Source organism: Calypte anna, chromosome 2 (genome assembly GCF_003957555.1).
Source record: "Calypte anna isolate BGI_N300 chromosome 2, bCalAnn1_v1.p, whole genome shotgun sequence".
Classification (NCBI taxonomy): Eukaryota; Metazoa; Chordata; class Aves; order Apodiformes; family Trochilidae; genus Calypte; species Calypte anna.
Window position 1 is genome coordinate 67,875,715 of NC_044245.1, and position 22,575 is coordinate 67,898,289.

The 22,575-nt window shown below is 41.8% G+C and overlaps 2 protein-coding genes across 2 annotated transcripts; one reads left to right on the forward strand and one right to left on the reverse strand.

The window, feature by feature from the left end:
• The first annotated feature begins 948 nt into the window (after positions 1-948).
• Positions 949-3,729, forward strand: LOC115597778 (tubulin beta-1 chain). The gene is made up of 4 exons (XM_030446504.1): positions 949-1,087; positions 1,737-1,845; positions 2,116-2,226; positions 2,455-3,729. Exons 1-4 carry the CDS (start codon positions 1,031-1,033, stop codon positions 3,513-3,515), a joined length of 1,338 nt encoding a protein of 445 aa, XP_030302364.1. The 5' UTR covers positions 949-1,030; the 3' UTR covers positions 3,516-3,729.
• On the reverse strand, positions 3,670-20,674 carry BPHL (biphenyl hydrolase like). The gene is made up of 7 exons (XM_030446506.1): positions 20,520-20,674; positions 17,760-17,863; positions 15,024-15,190; positions 10,871-11,024; positions 8,379-8,510; positions 5,768-5,891; positions 3,670-4,099 (listed from the first exon to the last, which is right to left on the reverse strand). Exons 1-7 carry the CDS (start codon positions 20,618-20,620, stop codon positions 4,012-4,014), a joined length of 870 nt encoding a protein of 289 aa, XP_030302366.1. The 5' UTR covers positions 20,621-20,674; the 3' UTR covers positions 3,670-4,011.
• Between the last annotated feature and the right edge of the window lie 1,901 nt (positions 20,675-22,575).

The following is a 22,575-nucleotide window of genomic DNA, read 5'->3' on the forward strand; positions in this document are numbered from 1 at the left end:
ATTTGATTAACATTTTATAGTCAAATTCAGTAGTTTATGCACCATCCATTACAGATACTACTGAAATGTATTTCAGATATTCTCCTTGGCACTAGTGTGTGGGGGTGCAGATGTGTATCTGAGTTCAAATACATTGCTGCCATTGTTGATCTTAACCTGTCCTTCCTCCCTCAGTCATCTGCCACGTACTTACAGCTCAGTTTATTTCTACGTGGGAACGAGCAGAGATTCTGGGGGGAGGAGGATCCAAAATCTTCCAAAACTAGGTGTATGGTAGGTGTCTGGTAAGACAGAACATAATTTCACTTATACCAAAGAAGATGCCCCACTCCTAGAAGCATTCAAACTGCTGTCACGTCCAGAAAAAAAGCCATTCTTCAGCAGCAGCATGAAGTTTCACTCCAGTCCTCTGTGTTCCTGAAATTATTGCCCCACATACAGGTTTGGCAGCATAATCTGAGAGGGGGTCTGCGCTGCTTGAAAGGGGCTGTGACCTCTCTCGTCGCCACTCAGTCCCGTCTTGTTTCAGGTGCGTGAGCTACAGGCAGAGGATGCTTGCACTTTAAATCTACTGAAACGCCATTTGAGAGTCCGGAGGTAGAAACATGGGCTTGGGGGTGCTAATAAATCGGCGCAGTGCACGCTGCGCTGCTGTGGAACAGAAGTCAGGGACTGAACTCCCACAGGTTGTGGCAGGAGGAGTGAGCCTGGGAGGTCTCATCATTATATTTCCAGCCCGGGACGCGCCTCTACCGCCTCACCTTCCCGCCGGCTGCAGGTGGGCCCTTCCAGCCCATTGAACCCGGACCGGGACCCGGACCCAGGTTCAGACAATGCCGCAGCCCCGCCCCCCGCCCCATTGGCCGCGAGCTGTTCCCCCCACGACGTCACCGGCGGGGAGGGGATCGGCGCCCGATTTAAGGCGCGGAACCGGGGCGCGGCCGCCGCTACGGGCGGAGGAAAGGGCGGCGGTAACAGCACCGGCACCAGCGGAGACGTCGTCAGAGCGGCAGCCTCGGGCACCGGCACCATGCGTGAGATCGTGCACATCCAGGCCGGGCAGTGCGGCAACCAGATCGGCGCCAAGGTACGGGCCGGTGCGGGGAGGGGGGTGGGCGCTTCCCGGTGCCGGGCCCCGGGGTCGCACGCAGCTCCATCCCGGTATGAGAAACGGCCCGTGGCTTGCTAAGCTATCGCGCCTCCGGCTCCCCTCTCCCTGCCTCCGGGCGCTGGCCGGTATGTGCCTGAGCTCCGGTTCGTCGCTGCCCCACCTTCCTTGCGGGCAGCCCCCGCAGTACCCACCTCGCTGCCTCGCCCCTCTGCAGCCACGGCGCCGGCTCCAGAGGGAGGGAACGAGCGATGTTTCAGTGCTACGGAGAACCCTCCCCAGGGTTCTGGAGGTGCTGCCATCTTCTTGTAGAGGATATAGGGTCGTAAGCCCCAGCTAGACAATGGGAGGCCACCAAATTGAGATACCTGGGGACCACTATCCTTTGGATACACGCTATAAAATACTTAACATGAAATTCGGTTCTTCAGATGCCTGTCACCCCTCTGCTAATTCAGCTGCTGCGGCCAGGGAAGTCCCTCTGCCCTGCCTCACCTTCCTCCCAGGCAGCTGCTCTGCCATGCCTGGGAGTGGCCGGGGGCCCGGCATGCACAGGCGGCGCTGGGGTGTGTGATTGGCACTGGCCAGCTGTGGTTAATGATTGCCCTTTTCCAAAAACTTCCTCTAGTTCTGGGAGGTGATCAGCGATGAGCACGGCATCGACCCCACGGGCAGCTACCACGGGGACAGCGACCTGCAGCTGGAGAGGATCAATGTCTACTACAATGAAGCTGCAGGTAAGTGTGTCTGTGTCCTCAGACGTCCTTAAATAAATAGGGCAGACTTGCCACTTCATTGAGACTGGAAAAATCCCTCAGCAAGAGCTGTCATCTGCCAGTGATGCCTCTGAGAGAGCTTTGTTCTCAGAATGGCTCTGATAACACAGCAGTCTCGATAGAGACAGCACGTCTCTCCAGTGAAATGCGGGGAGGCGGGTGGGAGCCGTGCTGTGCTCCTGTGGCACTGATTCTGCAGGGCTCTAACTCTGGTGCTGGTTCCTCCTGCAGGTAACAAATATGTCCCCCGGGCAATCTTGGTGGACCTGGAGCCTGGCACAATGGACTCTGTTCGCTCCGGCCCCTTTGGACAGATCTTCCGTCCTGACAACTTTGTCTTTGGTGAGTGAGTGAGTGAGGGGTGGAGGTGTCCTGCAGTGGGAGCTCCGTGCACAGGAAAGGTTGGCAAGCAAGCGTTCCAGTGACCCGTGGGACCTGAATCCCAACAGCTCAGTGGGGATGGAAGCGAAGGGTGAAGGGATGGAAGGGTGAAGCCATGGGGCGGGATGAGCTGTGTTCCTTCCTCCCCGTGATGCTAACGTGGCCCCTCCCTTCTGGTCTGCCCTCTAGGTCAGAGCGGGGCTGGCAACAACTGGGCCAAGGGGCACTACACGGAAGGTGCCGAGCTGGTGGACTCTGTCCTGGATGTGGTGAGGAAGGAGTCGGAGAGCTGCGACTGCCTGCAGGGCTTCCAGCTGACCCACTCGTTGGGCGGCGGCACGGGCTCTGGGATGGGCACCCTCCTCATCAGCAAGATCCGCGAGGAGTACCCCGACCGCATCATGAACACCTTCAGCGTCATGCCCTCCCCCAAGGTGTCGGACACGGTGGTGGAGCCCTACAACGCCACCCTCTCTGTGCACCAGCTGGTGGAGAACACGGATGAGACCTACTGCATCGACAACGAGGCCCTGTACGACATTTGCTTCCGCACCCTGAAGCTGACCACTCCCACGTACGGAGACCTCAACCACCTGGTGTCGGCCACCATGAGCGGCGTCACCACCTGCCTTCGCTTCCCCGGCCAGCTGAACGCCGACCTGCGCAAGCTGGCGGTCAACATGGTGCCTTTCCCCCGGCTGCACTTCTTCATGCCGGGCTTCGCCCCCCTCACCAGCCGCGGCAGCCAGCAGTACCGGGCCCTGACCGTGCCCGAGCTGACGCAGCAGATGTTCGACTCCAAGAACATGATGGCCGCCTGCGACCCCCGCCACGGTCGCTACCTGACGGTGGCTGCCATCTTCCGGGGCCGCATGTCCATGAAGGAGGTGGACGAGCAGATGCTCAACGTGCAGAACAAGAACAGCAGCTACTTCGTGGAGTGGATCCCCAACAACGTGAAGACGGCCGTCTGCGACATCCCTCCGCGGGGCCTCAAGATGTCCGCCACCTTCATTGGCAACAGCACAGCCATCCAGGAGCTCTTCAAGAGGATCTCGGAGCAGTTCACGGCCATGTTCCGGCGCAAGGCTTTCTTGCACTGGTACACCGGCGAGGGCATGGATGAAATGGAGTTCACGGAGGCCGAGAGCAACATGAATGACCTGGTCTCTGAATACCAGCAGTACCAGGATGCCACTGCTGATGAGCAGGGGGAATTTGAAGAAGAAGGAGAGGAGGATGAGGCGTAAAGTCCCCTGGTATCAAAAGAACTTTTGTAAAGCAGGCATGTGTACTGGATGACTTCTGACAGTGGTGGTGAAGCATGTTTTCTAGAAACCGTGTGCCCAGTTATCCTCTCAGCATTTGTAACTTTGATGGATTTCTCAGTGTAACGGTTCTGAATCCCAGTTATTCCAATGTTTTTGTTTATTGTTAAGAGCACATAAAGGCATGTATTCTAGATCATGTTTTCTGTCTTTCTTAACACCTCTACTGGACATAGGACATGTATTTGGTCCATGTGGCAAGATGTAAATTTAAAGACATATCCTGCAGCACAGGAGTGCACCCTGATGCACCGACACTTACATATTCACAAAGTTCATGCTTCTCATGCAAATATTTTTCATGTTTTTTTTCTTACACAGCTCAAACCTACCTCTAACTTGAATGAAAATGGAAAGTCAATTAGAATTCCCAAACCAGGCAAGGTCAAACTCCTCTAACTTTTTTTTACAGTTTAAGTCAGCGTAGGAATTCTTCCACTTGTCTGTTGAAGTCTTCTGCAAAACGCAGGTGTAGGTTATGCTTTGCTTTTGGCATCAGAAGCAACCTGAAAAGAGGGAAAAAAAAATCATCAGACACTGATTATGTATTCTGTGAGTATAAGTAATTAAAATACTTGTTGCCTTTTTCTTGCTCTTGGTTACCCAAGTGCAGAACCAAAGTAACTTAAGTACTATCCCTACGTATGTAATTCTGAATATGAACCAGAGACACAGTTGAAGCAACAAGCATACTAAATGAACCGCTTTGGGCAGGATAAACTAAGCTCAGAACAAACTTTCATGTCTTTCTTCTTTTGGTGGTGACCAGTCTTGGGAAACCAGCTGTAGGGTGTGAACATACCCAGTTCTTCTAGCACTTCTGTGAATTTTATTAAGTTTGTTTCTTCAAAGACCAAGCAGCACACAGGTGCAGAAACCTATAGGACTGTGAATGCTGTTAGCTACTGCTGTTTGGCCAGTGTAATGCTAGCTAGCTCTACCCAGGCCATGCAAATACAGAATTTGCTCACTATGAGACAAACAAGCAATGTATCTGCAGTAAAATCAGTAAAAGCTTTTTCTACTTTGCAACTCGATAAGACATGGAACAAGCTTCTTCACATTTTATTGCATAGCAACTTCTAACACTGTTTTCTCCTTTGCTTGTTTTCCAAAGAGAAGCTAACAGATTCTGTGAGGACTTGCCTAAGTCAGCATCAGGAGAGTTTCAGAGCTCAGCAAAACCTAAAAGGATGATGGGTATTCTGAGCAGGGCATGTAACTATCAGAAATGGAATAAAACACCTGCATGTGATTGTCAGGAAGTTCTCTTGTCCTCATCTTTCCTGTGGTATAGTGCATTTCTAAGAAGAGCTGGAGCTGACTTTGAGGTAAATATATCACTCATTTTTTTTCACAAAGATGACACCAATGGAACAGTTCCCCACACTCTGCATTCATAAAAATGGGCTTAGTTCTCTCCATTTTTTTATTAAGTGTTAATCAGCACAGTCTGTTATTAAGTAGTAATAAAGCTCTAATTTGTGTTAGTCTATGAAGAAAATTCAGGTGGTGAAATTCTAGCTTTTTATTGGAAGCATTTCTGGAGATACCAGATGAAGCATATGGTGCCCCAAGATTTTTCTTGTTTATAAAGAAATATCTCTGAGCATAGTTGTACATTTTTTCTCATTCTGCTTTTCTTAAAAACACTGAAAATTCACTCAACAGTTGGAAAAGCAAAATCATTGATGTGATTGTTCACATCAACAAGGTGAGTCAAGCAAACATTGGTGTATCTTGTGCTTTCTGAGAACTGAGAATCTCCATTCACAGCCCACAAACTCACTATCAAATGGGACGTCTCTCATAAGACAGAAATGAGTCTTATGTAATGGCTATTAGAAAGAAAAAAATTGCTTGCTTCTGTAAATGTTAGGGAATGGTTCTGTCCATGAATTAGAAAGTGGAAAAGGACCATGCTTGGTTTCTCTTGGAGAACTTTTAGGAAGGAGTTTATGAAAATATTTATACTTTTTATTTTGCAAGAAAGGCCCAGCTAAACCTTTTGCATTGTAACTTGCTAGGGACGTTTAGAATAGCTCTGTCTGTGGCAGGGAAAACTTATCCAAATATATATATATATATATATATATATATATATATATTTTTTTACTGTGGGTTTAAACCATTTCTTCAACAATGGTTTATAAATAGTACATCACATAACTTACCGAGAGCCTTTGATATGCTTGTGAATGTATTCTGCGTGAGCTTGGGGAACCAAAGGGTCTTTCTCACCGTGAATTATAAATGTGGGACATCTAATATCTGGCAGCAACTCTTGGCAGATACTACCTAGGGAGAAAATTAATGAAGGTCACATTTCATTTTACAATAATATGAAAGACTGAAACTGCTTTTGTAAAGGTCTGTGAACTTCACGGGGATCTAGCTATTGCCTCTCCTTGTGGATGTTACTTCACTGAAATTTGCTTCATTATTTAGCACAAATGAACAGAGCAAATGAAGTACTTCTGTCCCACATTTCCACCAGGCTTTGTTAGTTCAAAGCAAACACATCTCTTTCCTGGCTTTGATTACAGCTTAGATGCTTGTGTCCTTCACATTTATGCTACATTTTGTTACACTGGTTACAAGGCCAAGTTGAAAGATTTGCTACTTTTAGCAACAAGTGTATTTAGGTTATATTCATGCCCTTCCAACTTTGCAACCCTTCGCTGCCTGCATGGAATAAGCACTAATTACAATTTATACTAGACCTGTTTAGATGTTATTCTCCCTGCCCATTCACCTTATAAAAACTGAAGACTAATTTTACGCTCATCAGTTTTAATTTCAGTAGAAGGAATTTTAATGCTTTTTCTTAGAGAATCTTCCCTTTCCCCCCTTCTTTTTTTCCTCAGCCCTTGGTAAACCAGTTTACAAACTCTTTGCCCAACATCCCATGTAAGAGATTCTGTGTGCAAAATATACTCATACACATATATGAGCTTTATGTTCCATGTATGTTTGAGCATGTATCCTTACAGCTACCAGCAGCCATACAGCTAACACTCACACCTTATAATCACACCAATAAAGCACATTGTTTCACAGTCTTTTCCAATTGTTTGGTTCTTTATACAGTCTTGGTTTGCTGTTCTGCCAGCTAAATATCTTCATTTAGAACATTTAAAACTTGCATTGTTTTTCAGAAAAAATAACAAATTTAAGTTACTTACCTACAGACATATTTGGCAGTCAAACTATTATTTCCTACTTTCCAGGTCTTAAAACTGTTTTGTACCATAACCACAAGATTATATTTACTCCAACAACACAGAACAGATAAAAGAATCTTCATGGTTTCAGCATCCTGTAGCTTATTCAGTTTCACTGAGTGTTGGCATCTTCTGAAAATACAGTTCTTATAGGTTTTCACACTAAAAGCTGTCCCATTTAGGGCAAATAATCTTATTTCTCAAAAAAACTTGAGTTGTTTTTAACCAATAGATGTTTTGCTGTCCTCCTTTCACCTCTGATGGCTTTTATTAGCCCATTTACTTGCTTTTGACATTAATATTTTTTTGCAGAGTGTTTAATTCAAAGGAGGTCTTCTTGTGTTCAACATTGCCCCTCTTGACCTACTCCTGGGAAAGAACTGCAGTCTGGTGCAGCTCATCTTTTTAGGAAATGTTAGGCTTCTCCCAATATCTGACCCTGTTAAAGCATTTAAGAATAATTCAGTTCCTTGTTACATGTCTCCAAGTGTGTTCTTTTTCACAGTCACTCCACTTCATGGTGTGTGCATGTAGTAAAAGGATGTAACAGCAGAGTTTCACCAGCCTGAGCTTTGGGCTTAAGAATAAATTAGTTTTAAGGAGGTGTAATCTAGGAAGGGTAAAATAAAATCAGATCATAAGTTGTTACATCTCTCTACTGTAAGAAATTCTAGTACCATATTGCTGGTATTTTATGGGAGAAATACAAAATGAAAGAGTATTTTCCTTGTAGTACCTGCTGCATCCTAACACATTTAATCTTCTGTCTTCTATTATGAGAGCTACAGGAAAATGTATGTAAGAGAACTGCAGACTCCTCATTTCATACACTATATGTTTATTTAGGACTTAATGTGTTCAGGTTAATTAAAAGCAATTTTCCTCTGAACTTAAACAGAACTTCAGGTTATTATTCAATGTATCCTTGGTGTCAGAAGTCTTTGTAGTACAAATTAACCTTTGTAGGTTAATTGAAGAAATCCTCTGAGATAAACATTTAATAATTATTACATTGTCTAGTTAAATTATCATTTTTGGATTTTAAACACCCAGGCTATGTCAATATTGTTTTTAAACATGTTTTGTTACTTATGAGTTCCTAAAATCTGAACTTCCTTTTTTTATTAAAAAACCCCACCCCATTATATGCTGCTAGTTTTGAAATAATGCTTCAGCTGCCATTTGCAGAAACTAGAATGAATACACCTCACTTTGGGTATATCTTAAAAATGTCACCAAGAGGTAATCTTTTGACACTGAGATAAGAGAAAAAAACTTGATCTAAATCCCTCCTTTTTATTCAGCACAAAAGCAATGATTTAATAATGCTTTGTGGTGGAACAAGAGGAGGAACTCATCAGCTAATGCTTCACATAGATGTGTTTTCCTCCTGTACCTTGGTGGTTCTGTGAACCATCTGCAAAGTAATTGCTTTAATCATGAGTGAGTCAGACCCAGCTTTTATGCAGAGTCCTTCCTTTACTGGCTGCTAGGAGTACTGTTTATATCCAGAACTGTCTGCTACTATAATTGCTTCAGTTTAACATTGCAAAAGCCTTACCATCTGATTTTTCAGCAAAACGAGATATTCCATCTACCCAAGCCTCACAGGTTTTTGCAAAGTACTTATGCCCATACATCTCTTCCAGTGGTTTCTTGACCTTTTCACTCCATTTCGAAACATCTCGGATGCCTGCATGAAATAACAGTGAACTATGTTATGCCCTTTCCAGCAACAAGATAAAACCCTGTACTGTCAACACCTAATAGGAGTAAGTTTTCAAACCAGACCACAGATAAGTATTTCAAACTTGAAACTGCACTGAATGGTTTTAAACAATTCTTAGCATGGAAAGGACATAAAAAAAGGTAGTTTTATGGTCTCTGCCGGGGTCTTTCCAAATTGCAGAAGACCATCGTGTTATTAGGGTCACAAGGAACAACAGAAGAAAAATAATAACCCAAGGACACAGTTCTAAAAGTTTTGGTATTTCTTTCTGAAGGGCTTGCAGAAGAGGAGCTCAAGAAGGTACCTGGTATATAAAAAGAGGACTGTTTTACAATAGTGTGCCAGAACTGGCAATTCTTTTTCAGATCCTTCAGCCTTTTGCTTTGGCTCATGGATGGAAGTTCTTCCATGGCTCCTACTGGTATTTTGAGGAAGGAAGCTCTTACTAAGGCATTCCAGCAGGCTGACATCATGGTACATTTGCCACAGTCTTACAGAAAAACAAACAACTCTATTTAGTAGAGCCAGGTGACTCATGGCAGACAGGCTAAAGCTGTACAAATAATCTGACATTCTCGTTATTTACTTATAAAATGTACCTTTTTATTTTCCCCTAAAGTTTTCCGTATTGCTCACAAACCAGATACCCACAAGGTGACTTTCACTAAATTATATTTCAGCTGTACAGCTTTGTATTGACAGCCCAAAACAATGTTAGTGCAGCAGAAGAACCTGAGACATCATTAAACAGCAATATATACCACTAGAAAAGCTTTTAATTAGTTTGAAATGAGAATTAAGGGAAGAAAGGAATGAGGTATTAATTAACAGACAGAACCTGCCCAACCAAATAAGCAAGGCTCCCTAAGCATGAAAGTCTTCTTAACACCATCTGATTTAAAATGAGTTTGCTCACCCCAGGTTAGTTGTCATTGAACAGCTGTTGCCCTTACAGAATCTACTGCTTTATCTTTGTGGCTGGCTTTAAGTTAAGAAGAATAAAAGGAGAAAAGGCAATATTGAAAGGGGATAGATAACAAATAAAGACTTTTCTCTCCTACCCAACCCTTCATTGCAGCTGAGATGCATCAATGAGCTAACTGAAGAAGACTTGTGCTGCTACTCTCTGAGCTCTATCACCTAGAGAGAGACACTGAAAGCCCCAGTCCATGAAGAGACCAAACACCAGCACTGCTGTGGGTGCTCTGTACAAAGTAAGACTTCTTTGTTTTAATTAATTTTTTTTTTTTAGCATTTCGGACTTTCTGCTAATACTAATTTGCAATTCATAACTATGTAATATATATAATATAGTATATAACTTTATAAATTTAAAAGTGTGTAATGAAATAAAACAGCGCTTACAGGCCTAAAAAGCACTTTGCTTACTCAACTAAAAAATGCACTTCTGCTACCACCAATGAAAGTGCTTTAGCATTGGTGAAGGTAACTACACACATGCAATATATACACGTAATTTAGTTGAAGCCAGGCAATCAGATTTCAGAGCTGGTATAACTCAGACTCCAATCACTAAAACCAAACTATGTTAGGTTACATTTGTTGAGACCCTGCATGATTAACTCTTTTAACTTCTAAATTCAAAAGAAAACATGGTCTCTTTCTGAGCTCATTAGCAGGTGTTGCTACTTTCTTTCAGAGTGACAAATGATCAGATTCCATTTCATGTGAATGGAAAAGATAAGAAACCCCCTGTTTTTTTATTTTGCAAAGTTTTGTAGCCACAATAATCAGTGTTAAAGGAATGCAAATTAGTAAGACATCCTGGAATGCTTACTTGAGTGATTCATTTGCTTCCTGAAATCAAATGCAAGTTATTTGCTTGTTTTCTTACTCTATGCATTATATAGGAGGCAAAAACTGTTATGTGCTATCCCAGTGATTTTTCTTTTATTTAAAGATTGTGCAAGATGTGAGAAAGTAATCAAGGCTGGGGTCTATGGTATTATTTAGAAGTAATTTATATGAATTTGTTACATGAAACAAAATTTCTGAAAATTGCTGTTAAGCTATTGTACCTCATGGTTTTTAGCAGCATAAGTTTTTAAGGACTTGACAAAAATTCTATTGTATTACTCCTACAATTACTCCTGAATTAGTAGCTAGCTTCTCACTATAACTTTAATCCATCTCTATACTTAGCAATTTGGTGATTTTTTTGTCCTGCTCCTTTGGGTTTGCCGTGTCCTCAACTGTCTGCACTTAGCTCCAACTTGGCTCTACTGAGTTACATGACTAGTTTCTTAGGTCAAGAAGAAATAAAAAAAAGTTCTTTTAGGTTATGATATTCAGTTTGTACATACCATTATAAATTTTCACATCCTCTTGAGTAACGCTGGCGTTTGCTCCCCAGACAACCAGCTTGTGGATAAGAGTTGGATACTTTGCAGCTGCAATGAGTGCTGTGATTCCACCATCACTCCACCCCAACAAAGAGAACTTCTTAAATTTCAGTGCCTTGGTTTGTACAAGAAAGTTAAATGCAAATAATCCGCTGGTTTAACAAAAATATTAACTTTTTCCTGAAAATTAACTGTACATATTTAGATACAACACTACATAGTTTAACTATGGTTGGCTTTCATAATTACAAAATATAATTTTCCTGCTAAACATAAAAATACTTAGGAAAAGGTCATATATTAGAAAACAATAAATTATACTTGCCCTGCCAACTACTGCAATTATTTAATGAAACCAGCAGTAGCCATATTAGATTCTTGCTGCATTTAAAAAGCCCTCTTGAAATTAAGATGTATTTATTTACAACAGAGAGTAAAGACCTTCTGAGAGCATGATGGTGTTGAGATCTGTAGTTTCTCTTGGTGTAATGTTAGCTTATAGTCTGGGATGCTAGGTAATCCAAGGCCAAGATGAACTTCAGAAAAATAAAATTTTAAGATTTGAAAACTGGAATCCAGTGATCTAATTTACTGATGCTAGAGGAATTTAAAAAAATGTCTGCTCAGTAGAAGCCAAAAAATACTTAAGTATTTGCTATATGATTGTTTCAAATCTTGGTGCTTATTTCACATTTTCTGAAGCTTTTAAGTGTACACTTTAAATGTTACTTTGTGGTGAGTTCTAAATCAAACATTAATAATGAAATTCCTCTTTCTTGAAAAGGAAGATTGAGGGCAAAAATTATGACAGCCAAGACCTTAGTTCAGTCTGACTGGCAATACTTTCCACTAGAACTTGAAACTCTTATTTTCACATACACCACAATCTGTGGCAGGGGGTACCAGCAGGGTACACAGGTTTTAGTGTGTCTAACATTCAGCGGGCAAAGGATGGGAAAGGTAAAAGCATTCAGGGACAAATATATCAGAAGGTTATAACAGGGGTCAAATTCAGTAGATAAGCAGTATTTGCAGTTTTGCAAACAGAAGTCTCAGTTTCTGAACTTTCACAAACAAACATAAAGGCTTCAAAGGGCTTTTTTGTTCTGTTTTCCCCCAGAAATTACTGCCTTTTATATCTGATTACGAAAGGTGTTTTACTTTTGGAGGGAAAAAAATAACAAGTTGTTTTGGTTCTTGGTGTTTTGTCGTTGGAAGACCAGGCCTCTTTTCTTTGGACAGAAGAATGTAAAAATACAGGCAATGAGAGAAACAACTGCAGGGAGAGAAAAATAATTTCTAGGCTACTCGTAAACTCCATGCTCAAATGTTGCATAATTCTATCAGGCAACTCAACACCTAGCAAACTTCTACTTCTATCAGGCTTTTCTGATTTTGGCTTCTTCTTTGGTATTAGGTTCACTATATTCTTGCTCAATATTAGATTCTCCTCTGCTAAGCTATGATTACTAAACAGAAAAGAAACAGGGTAGGGGAAAGAAAAGGACACGTAAAGGAAGAGCTGACAACAAGAAAAGAAAATACTGAATTTTAGCAGCTGATCATAAGTTGGCCTTGGATGAAAAAGTAGTTATCTGTAACCAATTTTTCAGTATCATGCTGCTGAAGGATTATTGCTGACCTTGCAAGTTCCAGGAGTTGAGCAGTGCTTGTAAAGCTTAAGTTTTTGCTGCTGCTGTTCCTTTATTACCAGTAGCAAAATATGGATCACAAAGTTGGCTGATGGGTGAAATAGCTGATTAAAATTTTTGTACTTCATGCAATGTTATTTGTCAATGCCTCATCTGATATCTATTTAGCCTCCAGTATTTCTCTTGTTTGCTAGCCATTATCTTGATATATTCTTTGGGATGTCTCAGGATGCCTTTCCAGCAAGAGGAATTTTATTTACCCTTTACAGCCTTCTAAAAAAAAACAAAAAAACCACCAAAAACCCCCAACCACCCAAAAACAAATGCAAAAAAATGGTTGGATACGGTATGCATGTGTACTTGCCTCAGTCTTGAACGACTTAGAGTATAGGCCTCTACCTAACATGAGCAATAACCTGAGAGCTGGTTGCACAGATTAATTCTGTGGGTGATTTTGTGCTGCCTTCACCTTGTAAGTGAACAAAATCCCTTTGGAAATCTCCTTCTCCACCCAGGCTTATGTTAAATGCAATCAAGTGATCACAGGTGCTGCGACATAAATAATTTGCAACAGTGAATATTATAGCAAGGACACAGCGAGTAAGGGTTGCAATTGATCTACAAAAAGTTGGAGAAGCCCAAGCCCATCTCTTCACTGGGACAGGAACTCTGAGGAGTAAGAACCACTTAAATGTCAACACGAATTATTTACATAATGATTGTTTTAATGCTACTGGCCCTTGCTGTTAGATATTGAGGTGGAATGCAACACAGTGGACTTATTTGCATTATAATTCTTTTCTTTCAAGAAAACCCTTTCACAGAACACATACAGAGCAGTGTCACCTGCATCAAGGTGCTAAATACTCTGCAGAATTTCAGCTTTTGTTATGGCACAGAAACTTTGCAGTACTCACAGCTACAGAACAGGTACCAGAATCTGAATGCACCCTAGAATAAAGGTTCTGAAGGCTCATGTATACAGATAGGTTTTCTGGCTGAGGGTAGGTCAGATGATGTATGTAATCCATAGATCGTATAAAGCCCTCTGAGGGTGTTATTACTTATTCTGGAAATCCTAGTTGGAATGATTCCTTGAGATTTGTGCAATCCTTTATATGCATGCTAAAATAAAAGGAAGTTACCCATGCTTGGAAAGATTTTAGTAATTTGTCATTATATACTTGTATCAATAAACATCTTTAAAAAACCCCAGGATGCTACAACTCATTTCTTTTGGCAGATTTAGAGATTGGTACACTGCTGTCATGTTTGACTGGACCCTGGCTACATTCTATCTGGGGACAGCTCTGCTTTCTATTTTGCATTTATTAGTATTTGGACAGAGGCAGGAAAGGGGGCAACAACCATTTATACTGAAATTTTGTCACCTATACAGGGCAGCATCTTTATTTGCTTTGCTAGTGTAGCAGGAAAAAATGGTGATTTGCAGTACAAAGAGATTGGTTTTATGGTTAGAGGGCAGAACTGTCTTAATCCTGATTCTGCTGTCAGACTTCTTTTGTTTTGCTGCACAGAATGCTCCAAGAAGGCTGCATTTCCATTTTCAAATGGGTTTCTGCAAGGTTACTACTTATTACAGAAACACAGTTGGAGTGACTCTCTGAATCTTCTCATATTTTTGGAATTTTAATGCTTTGCCAACTTCCTTAACGTGGCCAAAACCACTGTATAGCTTAACGTAAGAAAACCAAAATATTATATAAAACTAAGCCAGAAAATACTGTTAGCACTTCCAGGATGTAGTAAAAGAAGAACATATAAACACATTTTAAATAAAAATTTCTGCAAGATGGAGAAGTAATAGCAGCTTTAGGTCATATTCTTTATAACCACAGCAGCTGTATTAGTTATTAAGATCTGCTATGATCACAGGAATCCTTTGATTTCCCACACAAATTATTGAGTAATATGTTGTGAAATGAAAAGTATCATGTTAATTTTTAGAAATAAGTTTCTTGAAATGAGTTGCTCAAGGCAAAGTGCCAAGACTGTATTATCTAGAAAATTTTCTAAGAAACTATCATTACTGTAATCTCCTCAGTTAAACCACTTAGCACAGACGTCAGTTTTTATATATACTTTAACTAAACTTACATGATTCTTGGCTGCAAACATCTTATGGCAGGGTTTTGGAATAAAAACATACTGCTTTATAATTAATTCCCATTGCTGAAGCTTTATGTATATTGCAGAAGAAATGGAAGAATATATTTCCCAGAATAGTGTTCATCTGCCCAGTTTTAAATCATCCCAGTTTAAATCATGCTCAGTTTCATCATGGCCCAGTTTTAAACCTTTGTTCTTTTGCTAACGCGATGACTGCTGGAAACAACCTGCTTAGCAGGTTAACTTTTTACTGCACAACATTTAAGGAAAACAGCTTTTGCATATATATAATATAACTATATTTTAAAATACGTATCCCAAGATAAATTTACCTGCATAAGATCCACAGCATCTTTTGCATCTCTCTCAAAGAAATCTGGAGGAAAATCTCGAGGTGGAGGAATGGACTGTCCATATCCCCGAGGATCCCAAGCAACAATTGTGAAAAGTTGCTTATTCATGGACTTAAGCTGTGGTCCAAAATCAGTTTGACCACTCCCTGAAACATCACAGTTTTTCAAGTAACCACCATGGTAAAACATACATAGTATACATGCACTAAATAGAAACTTGGAAAAGTAGTGTCCTAATTCTGAAAAAGAGGTTATCCATCAACTGAAGTACATTTTAGCTCTAATTGTAACTAAGCATTGCAACTCTTAGACAGGATGTACCACAATAAGAATCTTCAGAACTGCCTCCAAAATACTCATGCCTATCATAACTGGTTTGCTCTGTAAGCTTAAAAAAAACCTTACTTTAAACAGATGCTTTAATACGGAATCTTAAACTTAGTTACCTAGGCAGGGATATATCTTTAAGAGATTTAAAGCACTAGCATGGTCATTTCTGTTTATCTGGACAGCCCAGATGAAACTGAAATTTGAGGAATATACTGACTCAAGCTACAAATTTGTAGGTGAAATGTGCTGTGTAACACACTTGATCTTATTCAATAAAACACTTATATGAGTGTTACTAATGGTGCTTAAAGCTGAGCTTTAAATACTTCACTGCCTGAGGAGACAGTAGTGACAAAAAAGCCCAAAACAAAATTTTGATTTTTCTAAGATGTGCATTACCAAAATAAGTCAAATGCAGCAATTTTCCTGATGTAGAAGAGTTTTTTTCTTGTTTGTTTTTTTTGTGTTTTTTTTTTTTTTATTCATGGATCAGAACTTCAAAGGATTAAGGAAATTACTGCACACTATTGCACTAAGCTCTATATGAACAGTAGCATGAAGGTAAGACTATTTATTCCTATTTGCGTAATGGTCATGTAGTAACAGTATCACATGCTACTTGATTAAAACCAGTTCAGATTTAATGTGTTTTATTCAAATGATGGAAAACAAATAGCAACTTAGCCATCCATTGTTGTATTACAAAAAGGCTGTTTCAGGGCACTTAGGATTTTGGTTTGTGTACTTGGTGAAATATGTCCTCAGATACCTCTTTCTATACCATCAACTGGTTTAAATTATAAAAAGGCTCTATCTAGCATGCTATGATAATCTGACTACATCCTGACATGATCTATTGCAACACCAATTACTAACTAGATTCAGAAGCAAAATATAATGTTTGAAGAATAGCAGTGCAACCTGATTAATATTTACCATGTATTCTTATGTAGGCTTTGTATGAAACTCTACACTATATGCACACACTTGTCATACTATAATTTTAAACAATACACAAGGCTGAGAGCAAATCTGAACACATTTTCCTGGATTTCTTAGTATTTTTCCAGTCAGCAAGAGAAGCAATACTTTTGTTTTAATGTAGTTTACAAATAGTCTAGAAACTAATTAATTCTACTGACCTAAAGGCACTGATCTTGTTGCCACAGCATACGTATGTCTGTTAATACTGAATGCAGTATACAATAACACTGAAAACCTCATTATTGGTATAAATATTGGCAGAAGTATCTGACAGAATGTAAAATTCACTCTCACAAGTTTTCCCAAAATATTAAACCATAAGGTAAAGATAGTAACCCTATTACTGTTTGTAAAAACACTAGCTGTAATGCATACAATAGAAATGTAGAATGATAATATCAAAACTGAAGAAATACATTATTTCTATTTAAGGAGCTGGCATTGGCAACAGGATTACTATTTTAAAAAGCTATTTAGAATGTGTAGGTTAAAGCATATGCCTACTAGAGCAAACTTTGCATTAATTTTCCATCCTCCTCTTGAGAATTCCTTGAAAGAAAGAACCACTTCACAAAGACTAAAAAATGTTGCTGTCAAGAACAACAAATGTTTCCTGCTCTTCAGTTCTTGACATTCTATCATCTTGATCCAGCAACTCAGTTCAGCATGCATTCAACTCTGAGCACAGTAATGGTCCTACTGACAGACTGCCATAACTACTACTAAGTCTGATTGGTACTTTAGAACTGAAAAAACCCAGAGAAGAAAGGTTGATTTCAAATTTCAAAATTATTTTTAAAAAATATTATCAAAAGCAGTGATCTTGATGGACAGATACCACTTAGCAAGCAGAATCTGCTGTCCATGTCAAAAAAGCTATTGAGAATCTTAATGATGTTGCCCTGAATAACCAAAACATAGAAGTACATTTTTAAGAAAAAACTGTCTTTTTTGCTATTGTAATAAACTGCAAGCGCTGCATTGTATCTATTAATTAAATTGGAATACACCTGATTTCTAAAAAGGAATGCATAATTCAGCCTATATAATGAATATAGGTGACCTGATTTTTCTCCCCGATTACTGTGTACCCTGTGCAGCTATTTGCCACCTGTGCTGGACAACTTTGCACAGTTAAGTTGAAAAGTGTGAGTGACAATTACACAAGTTCAGATATTGCATAGAAAGTGCCTGGTGAGATAAATGAAATCCTTACAAACAGCAAACTGGTTGCAATAACTCTGCCTTTTCCTAACATTTATATGTGTAGCAATTTTTCAAATGACAGTGCTCCATAATCAGTTGTTGACCATATTTCAAAATAGTTTTTTGAACTCTAGCTTGAGACCAGATGGTGAAAGAGGTGGTTGCTCTACAAAGATAAGACAAAAATCTCCAGACCTAGCATTCCGGGAAGCAGAAGAACTGCATGGCTTCCTTCTCCTGTTTGCTGATAATGCAGATGGACTCCATTCACTTGGATTTTAGCAGATTTTACCGAAGTACTAGGGATGGGGGAAGGGCAGAGAAATAAGAAAACATTCAGTTAATTCTTATTATTACATGATCATTCAAGGAATACAGAATAACCACTTTTTCTAGATGTTAATGATGCTTATTAGTGGGTCACTTGCCTTTCACATGTGCGAAGAAAACTAAATAAGAAATTTGTCAGGAGCAGAAAAGTATTCAGTTGTGACCACTATGTAATATTTGTGATTTCACAAATGTAGTTAAACTACTCTAAGCTAAAGGAGAGAAAAAACCCCAAACAATTCTAGATTATAAAATAAGGGGAATATAAAAGCAGCTCTACACAGCTACAGAATTGTGTTGAGAGAAATATGTTAGAGAGGAAAAACCTCATTCTGTCAAAGCATAACTTTTGGAAAGGCTGCTATTCACCTTGTAATTACTAAATTGAGCTTCTCCATCTGGCAAAGAAACCACAATCTATTATTATGGTTCCTCATGAACCTCATAAGGAAAATGAAAATTAACAGTAGCTTGTGAGCTCAGGTTCCCAGTACCTAAGTGGCAGCCAAAGAACAGAACCTGTTCAACACAAAGCCATTTGGATTTTACATAAAATATTGCTTGACATAGCACAGCTAGTCATGCCACATGCTTAACTGTGACTTTGCATTATAGGATCAGATCTTCCTACCTGTGCTGATGCGATTTAAGAACTGGAGTACAAACACAGATTTGTGACAAGACACAGTTCAAAGAAACTTATTGTTACAACTTCAGTGAGTTTTCCTGAGTCGTGGCCATCAAGTACATGAAAGGGCCTACAGGAAATCTGGAGGACTTTTTACAAGGGAATGTAGTGACAGGTCAGGGGGGAATGGCATTAAACTGGAAGAGGGGAAATTTAAGTTAGATACAAGGAAAAAATTCTTCATTGTGAGGTTGTTGAGACACTGGCACAGGTTGCCCAGGGAAGCTGTGGCTGCCCCTTTCCTAAAGTGTTCAAGGCCAGGTTGGATGGGGCTTGGAGCAACCTGAGCTGGTGCGAGGTGTCCCTGCCCATGGCAGGGGGTTGGAACTAGGGGTTCTTTAAGGTCCCTTCCAACCCAAACCACTCTGTGAGGAAAAGTGATTCAAGTGATTAGTTTTTTTGTTACTTAAACCTTAAGTCCATATATCATACCTGATGTGGCTCTATACTTCACAACTTGAGTTCTGAATGTAGCATTCAGATGGTCTTCTTACCCCCTTTTTTGAATATCTGACTTAGACCACTTATAAAACATTTTGGTCTGTTTGTTGTTTGGTACTCATTTCAATGGATTATTTTATCAGAGATTTTACTACAGCAAATGAGCACTTGCATTTTCTAATTTTTACAGAAATATGTGTTGTTTTTTTTTTTTACTTATGATTAGTCATTGTCAAAAACACTTCCAGTTTTGAACAAAACTGAAACAATCACAATCCTGGATTTTTTGTTTGTTTTTTTCTAAAAGGTTACCAATATGTAGACAAAGGGTGTACATACTGCTTTCCTGATTCAGATGCTAGATTTTTTTACACAGTTCTACATTTTTTTAGGATTAATGATTAACACTGGGGACTTGAGAACTCTGCTGAGTTTGTGATGCTTTTCTATTCTTGGATTGTGCTTCAGTGTAAAGTCCAATAAAATCTAGGAGTTTCAAAAGTATTTTCAATACTTTCTGGACTAAGGAAAAATGAGTTGTTTTGTTGTTTTTTTTAAGTACTGAGAAACCGGATATGCCTAAAACATATTTGGTTTTCCCTACACGAAGGTTCTGAGAGTCTGCAATCACCTTAGTATGCTTTTCAGCACGATGGTATCACATTTGTCAAGTTTTCATGAAGACTGCATTTTCCATGTGTTACCATACTCAGAAATTATGTTAAAACAAAACAACTCACTATTTTGTTACTGAATTAGTAGCGTTAAGGTTTATACATTTCTTTGAGAAGCACTGTAAACATACTGCCTAAGCTTACCAAGACAGTACAGATGCAGGGTAGGCATGTCTCGTACTTCACCTCATACTCTGTATGAGCCACTGAACCTGGGAACTACCTTTCTCTTCCAGCTGTGCTACAATACAACTTAATATCTGCGTGGGCTAAAAAAAAAGAACGGTTTTACGTCCATTTTCCTTAACAGGATTTGCAGAATAAGCAGTGTTATACATATTACGTATGCATAATGTATATACATATACTCTGCTTGCAACCTCGGCGACCTCTGGTAAACGCCTTATTGGCAGGTGGCAGAGAAGCGGGGTGGTCAGCAACACCTCCTGCCTTGCAGGGGGAAAATGGACTCGCAGAGGGCAAGAATTGCGAACACTGACGAAAAAGGGGAGCGGATCGCTGCTTGCACGGCTCCTGGCAGCACAGGGAAAGCGGCTGAGAATTAGAAAAGGCTCTTATCTCCAAGCGAGACGAACCTCCCCGCCTAGCCGCAGGCACAAGCACCTCAGGCTGCTACCAGAGTCCCCCACCTTGTCACCCCGCCCTGTCACTCCTGCCTTGCCCGTCCTCCCTCCTCCCCAACCCCCTACTTCCGTCCGGGAACACCCACCCCGGCCTGTCAAATGTCACCTTCCGCAAGCCCAGGGCGGAGGGGAGGGACAAGGGGAAGCGGGGAAAGGAAACGGCTGTGGTTTTTTTTACCCGTAGGAGGCAGCCGGTCCCCGGGGCGTGAGAGGAGCGGCCGGGGCGAGCGTCTGCAGCAGCAGCGCCCGGAGGGCCCGGCCAGTACTGCGCCAAGACATTTTGCACGCCGAGGCCACCCCAAAGGGGAACGGAGGACACAGAAGGGGTGGAGAGAGAAGGGGTGGAGAGAGAAGGGGAGGCGGGGCGACCACCCACTTCCCCTGCTTAGAAGGGGGGGGCTCACCGCCCCGCTGTGCCAGCTCCCGCCAGTGCCTGCGGGCGCTGCAGTTGCCCGCTGAGGCGGTGCCCTGGCACTGAGTGCAGCCAGCGGGGCACTGGGCGCTTGGATCACACAGGATCACAGAATCAGCCGGGTTGGAAAGGACCTCTGGGATCATCAAGTCCAGCCCTTGATCCAATACCGCCGTGGTTACCAGACCATGGCACCGAGTGCCACAGTCAGTCTCTTCTTAAAAACTGCCAGGGATGGAATATCCACCACCTCTCTGTAAAGTCTTCCTAATATCCCACCTAAACCTCTGCTGTCAGAGCGTCGGACCGTGCCCTCTTGTCTTACTGGTAGCAGTCACCCTCCGGGTGCTGGAAGGTGGTTCCCCTGCGAGGCAGGAGGGACCCTGGGGACCTCCGTGCTCAGCACACACACAGCCCCAGCCCCCCAAGCTCTGAGGTGAGATAGGGGAGTGCGACAGAGGCGGCATGGCCCCTCCGCTGCCTGCACTCTGATTCCGGACAAAGGTGTCACTGAGAGCAGGGCGACTGTTGCTGAGGGGAGGGTTTGGAGCCCTGCTCACTAGTGGGGGTTAATGGTCACCTGCGTGATGGGAGCAGCACGGTTGGCTGGTTGGTTGATTGGTTGTTTGGTTGGTGGTTGGTTGTTTGGTTGGTTGGTGGTTGGTTGGTTGATTGGTTGGTTAGTTGGTTGGTGGTTGATTGGTTGGTTGGTTGGTGGTTGGTTGATTGGTTGATTGGTTGGCTGGTTGCTAGTTGGCTGGTTGGTGTTTGGTTGCTTGGTTGGTTGGCTGATTGGTTTGTTGGTGGTTGTTTGGCTGATTGGTTGGTGTTTGGTTGGTTGCTTGGTTCTTTGGTTGAATGGTTGGTGGCTGGTTGGTTGATTGGTTGTTTGGTTGATTGGTTCGTGGTTGGTTGATTGGTTGGTTGGTTGATTGGTTGTTCGGTTGATTGGTTCGTGGTTGGTTGCTTGATTGGTTGGTGGTTTCTTGGTTGGTTGATTGGTTGGTTGCTTGGTTGGTTGGTTGATTGCTTGGTTGGTTGGTTGATTGGTTGGTGGTTGGTTGATTGGTTGGTTGATTGGTTGGTGGTTGGTTGGTTGATTGGTTCGTGGTTGGTTGGTTGGTTGGTTGGTGGTTGCTTGGTTGGTTGATTCGTTGGTGGTTGGTTGGTTGATTGGTTGTTTGGTTGATTGGTACGTGCTTGGTTGCTTGATTGGTTGGTGGTTGCTTGGTTGGTTGGTGGTTGGTTGATTAGTTGGTTGATTGGTTGGTGGTTGGTTGATTGGTTGGTTGATTGGTTGGTGGTTGGTTGGTTGGTTGATTGGTTGTTTGGTTGATTGGTTCGTGGTTGGTTGCTTGGTTGGTTGGTTGATTGCTTGGTTGGTTGGTTGATTGGTTGGTTAGTGGTTGGTTGGCTTGTGTTTGTTTGGTTGGTTGGTTGGTTGGTGTTTGTTTGGTTGATAGGTTGATAGGTTGGTTGGTTGATTGATTGATTGGTTGGTGGTTGTTTGGCTGGTTGCTGCTGAGGGAGCCATGAGGCGGTGTTGCCGGTGTCTCTCCTGGCGTCATTTTCCCCACAGGCAGTGTGATCCTTGAACTCACCTGTGACTCCCAGAAGGGAGAAAGCTCAGCCCCATTTGAGGGTTAGAGGTGGCAGCTCAGAGCCCTGACCTTTCTTGCTGCCCCAGGAGAGGAGGGCAGCATTAGGTCCTGCTGCAGGTCGTTAGCTGCAGTCTGGGAGAAGGGGTGCACTGTGAGCACCTCTGTCCTCTGCTTGAGGTGTCTGCAGGGAGTGAAGATCTTTTCCCTGGGAAATCCAAGGG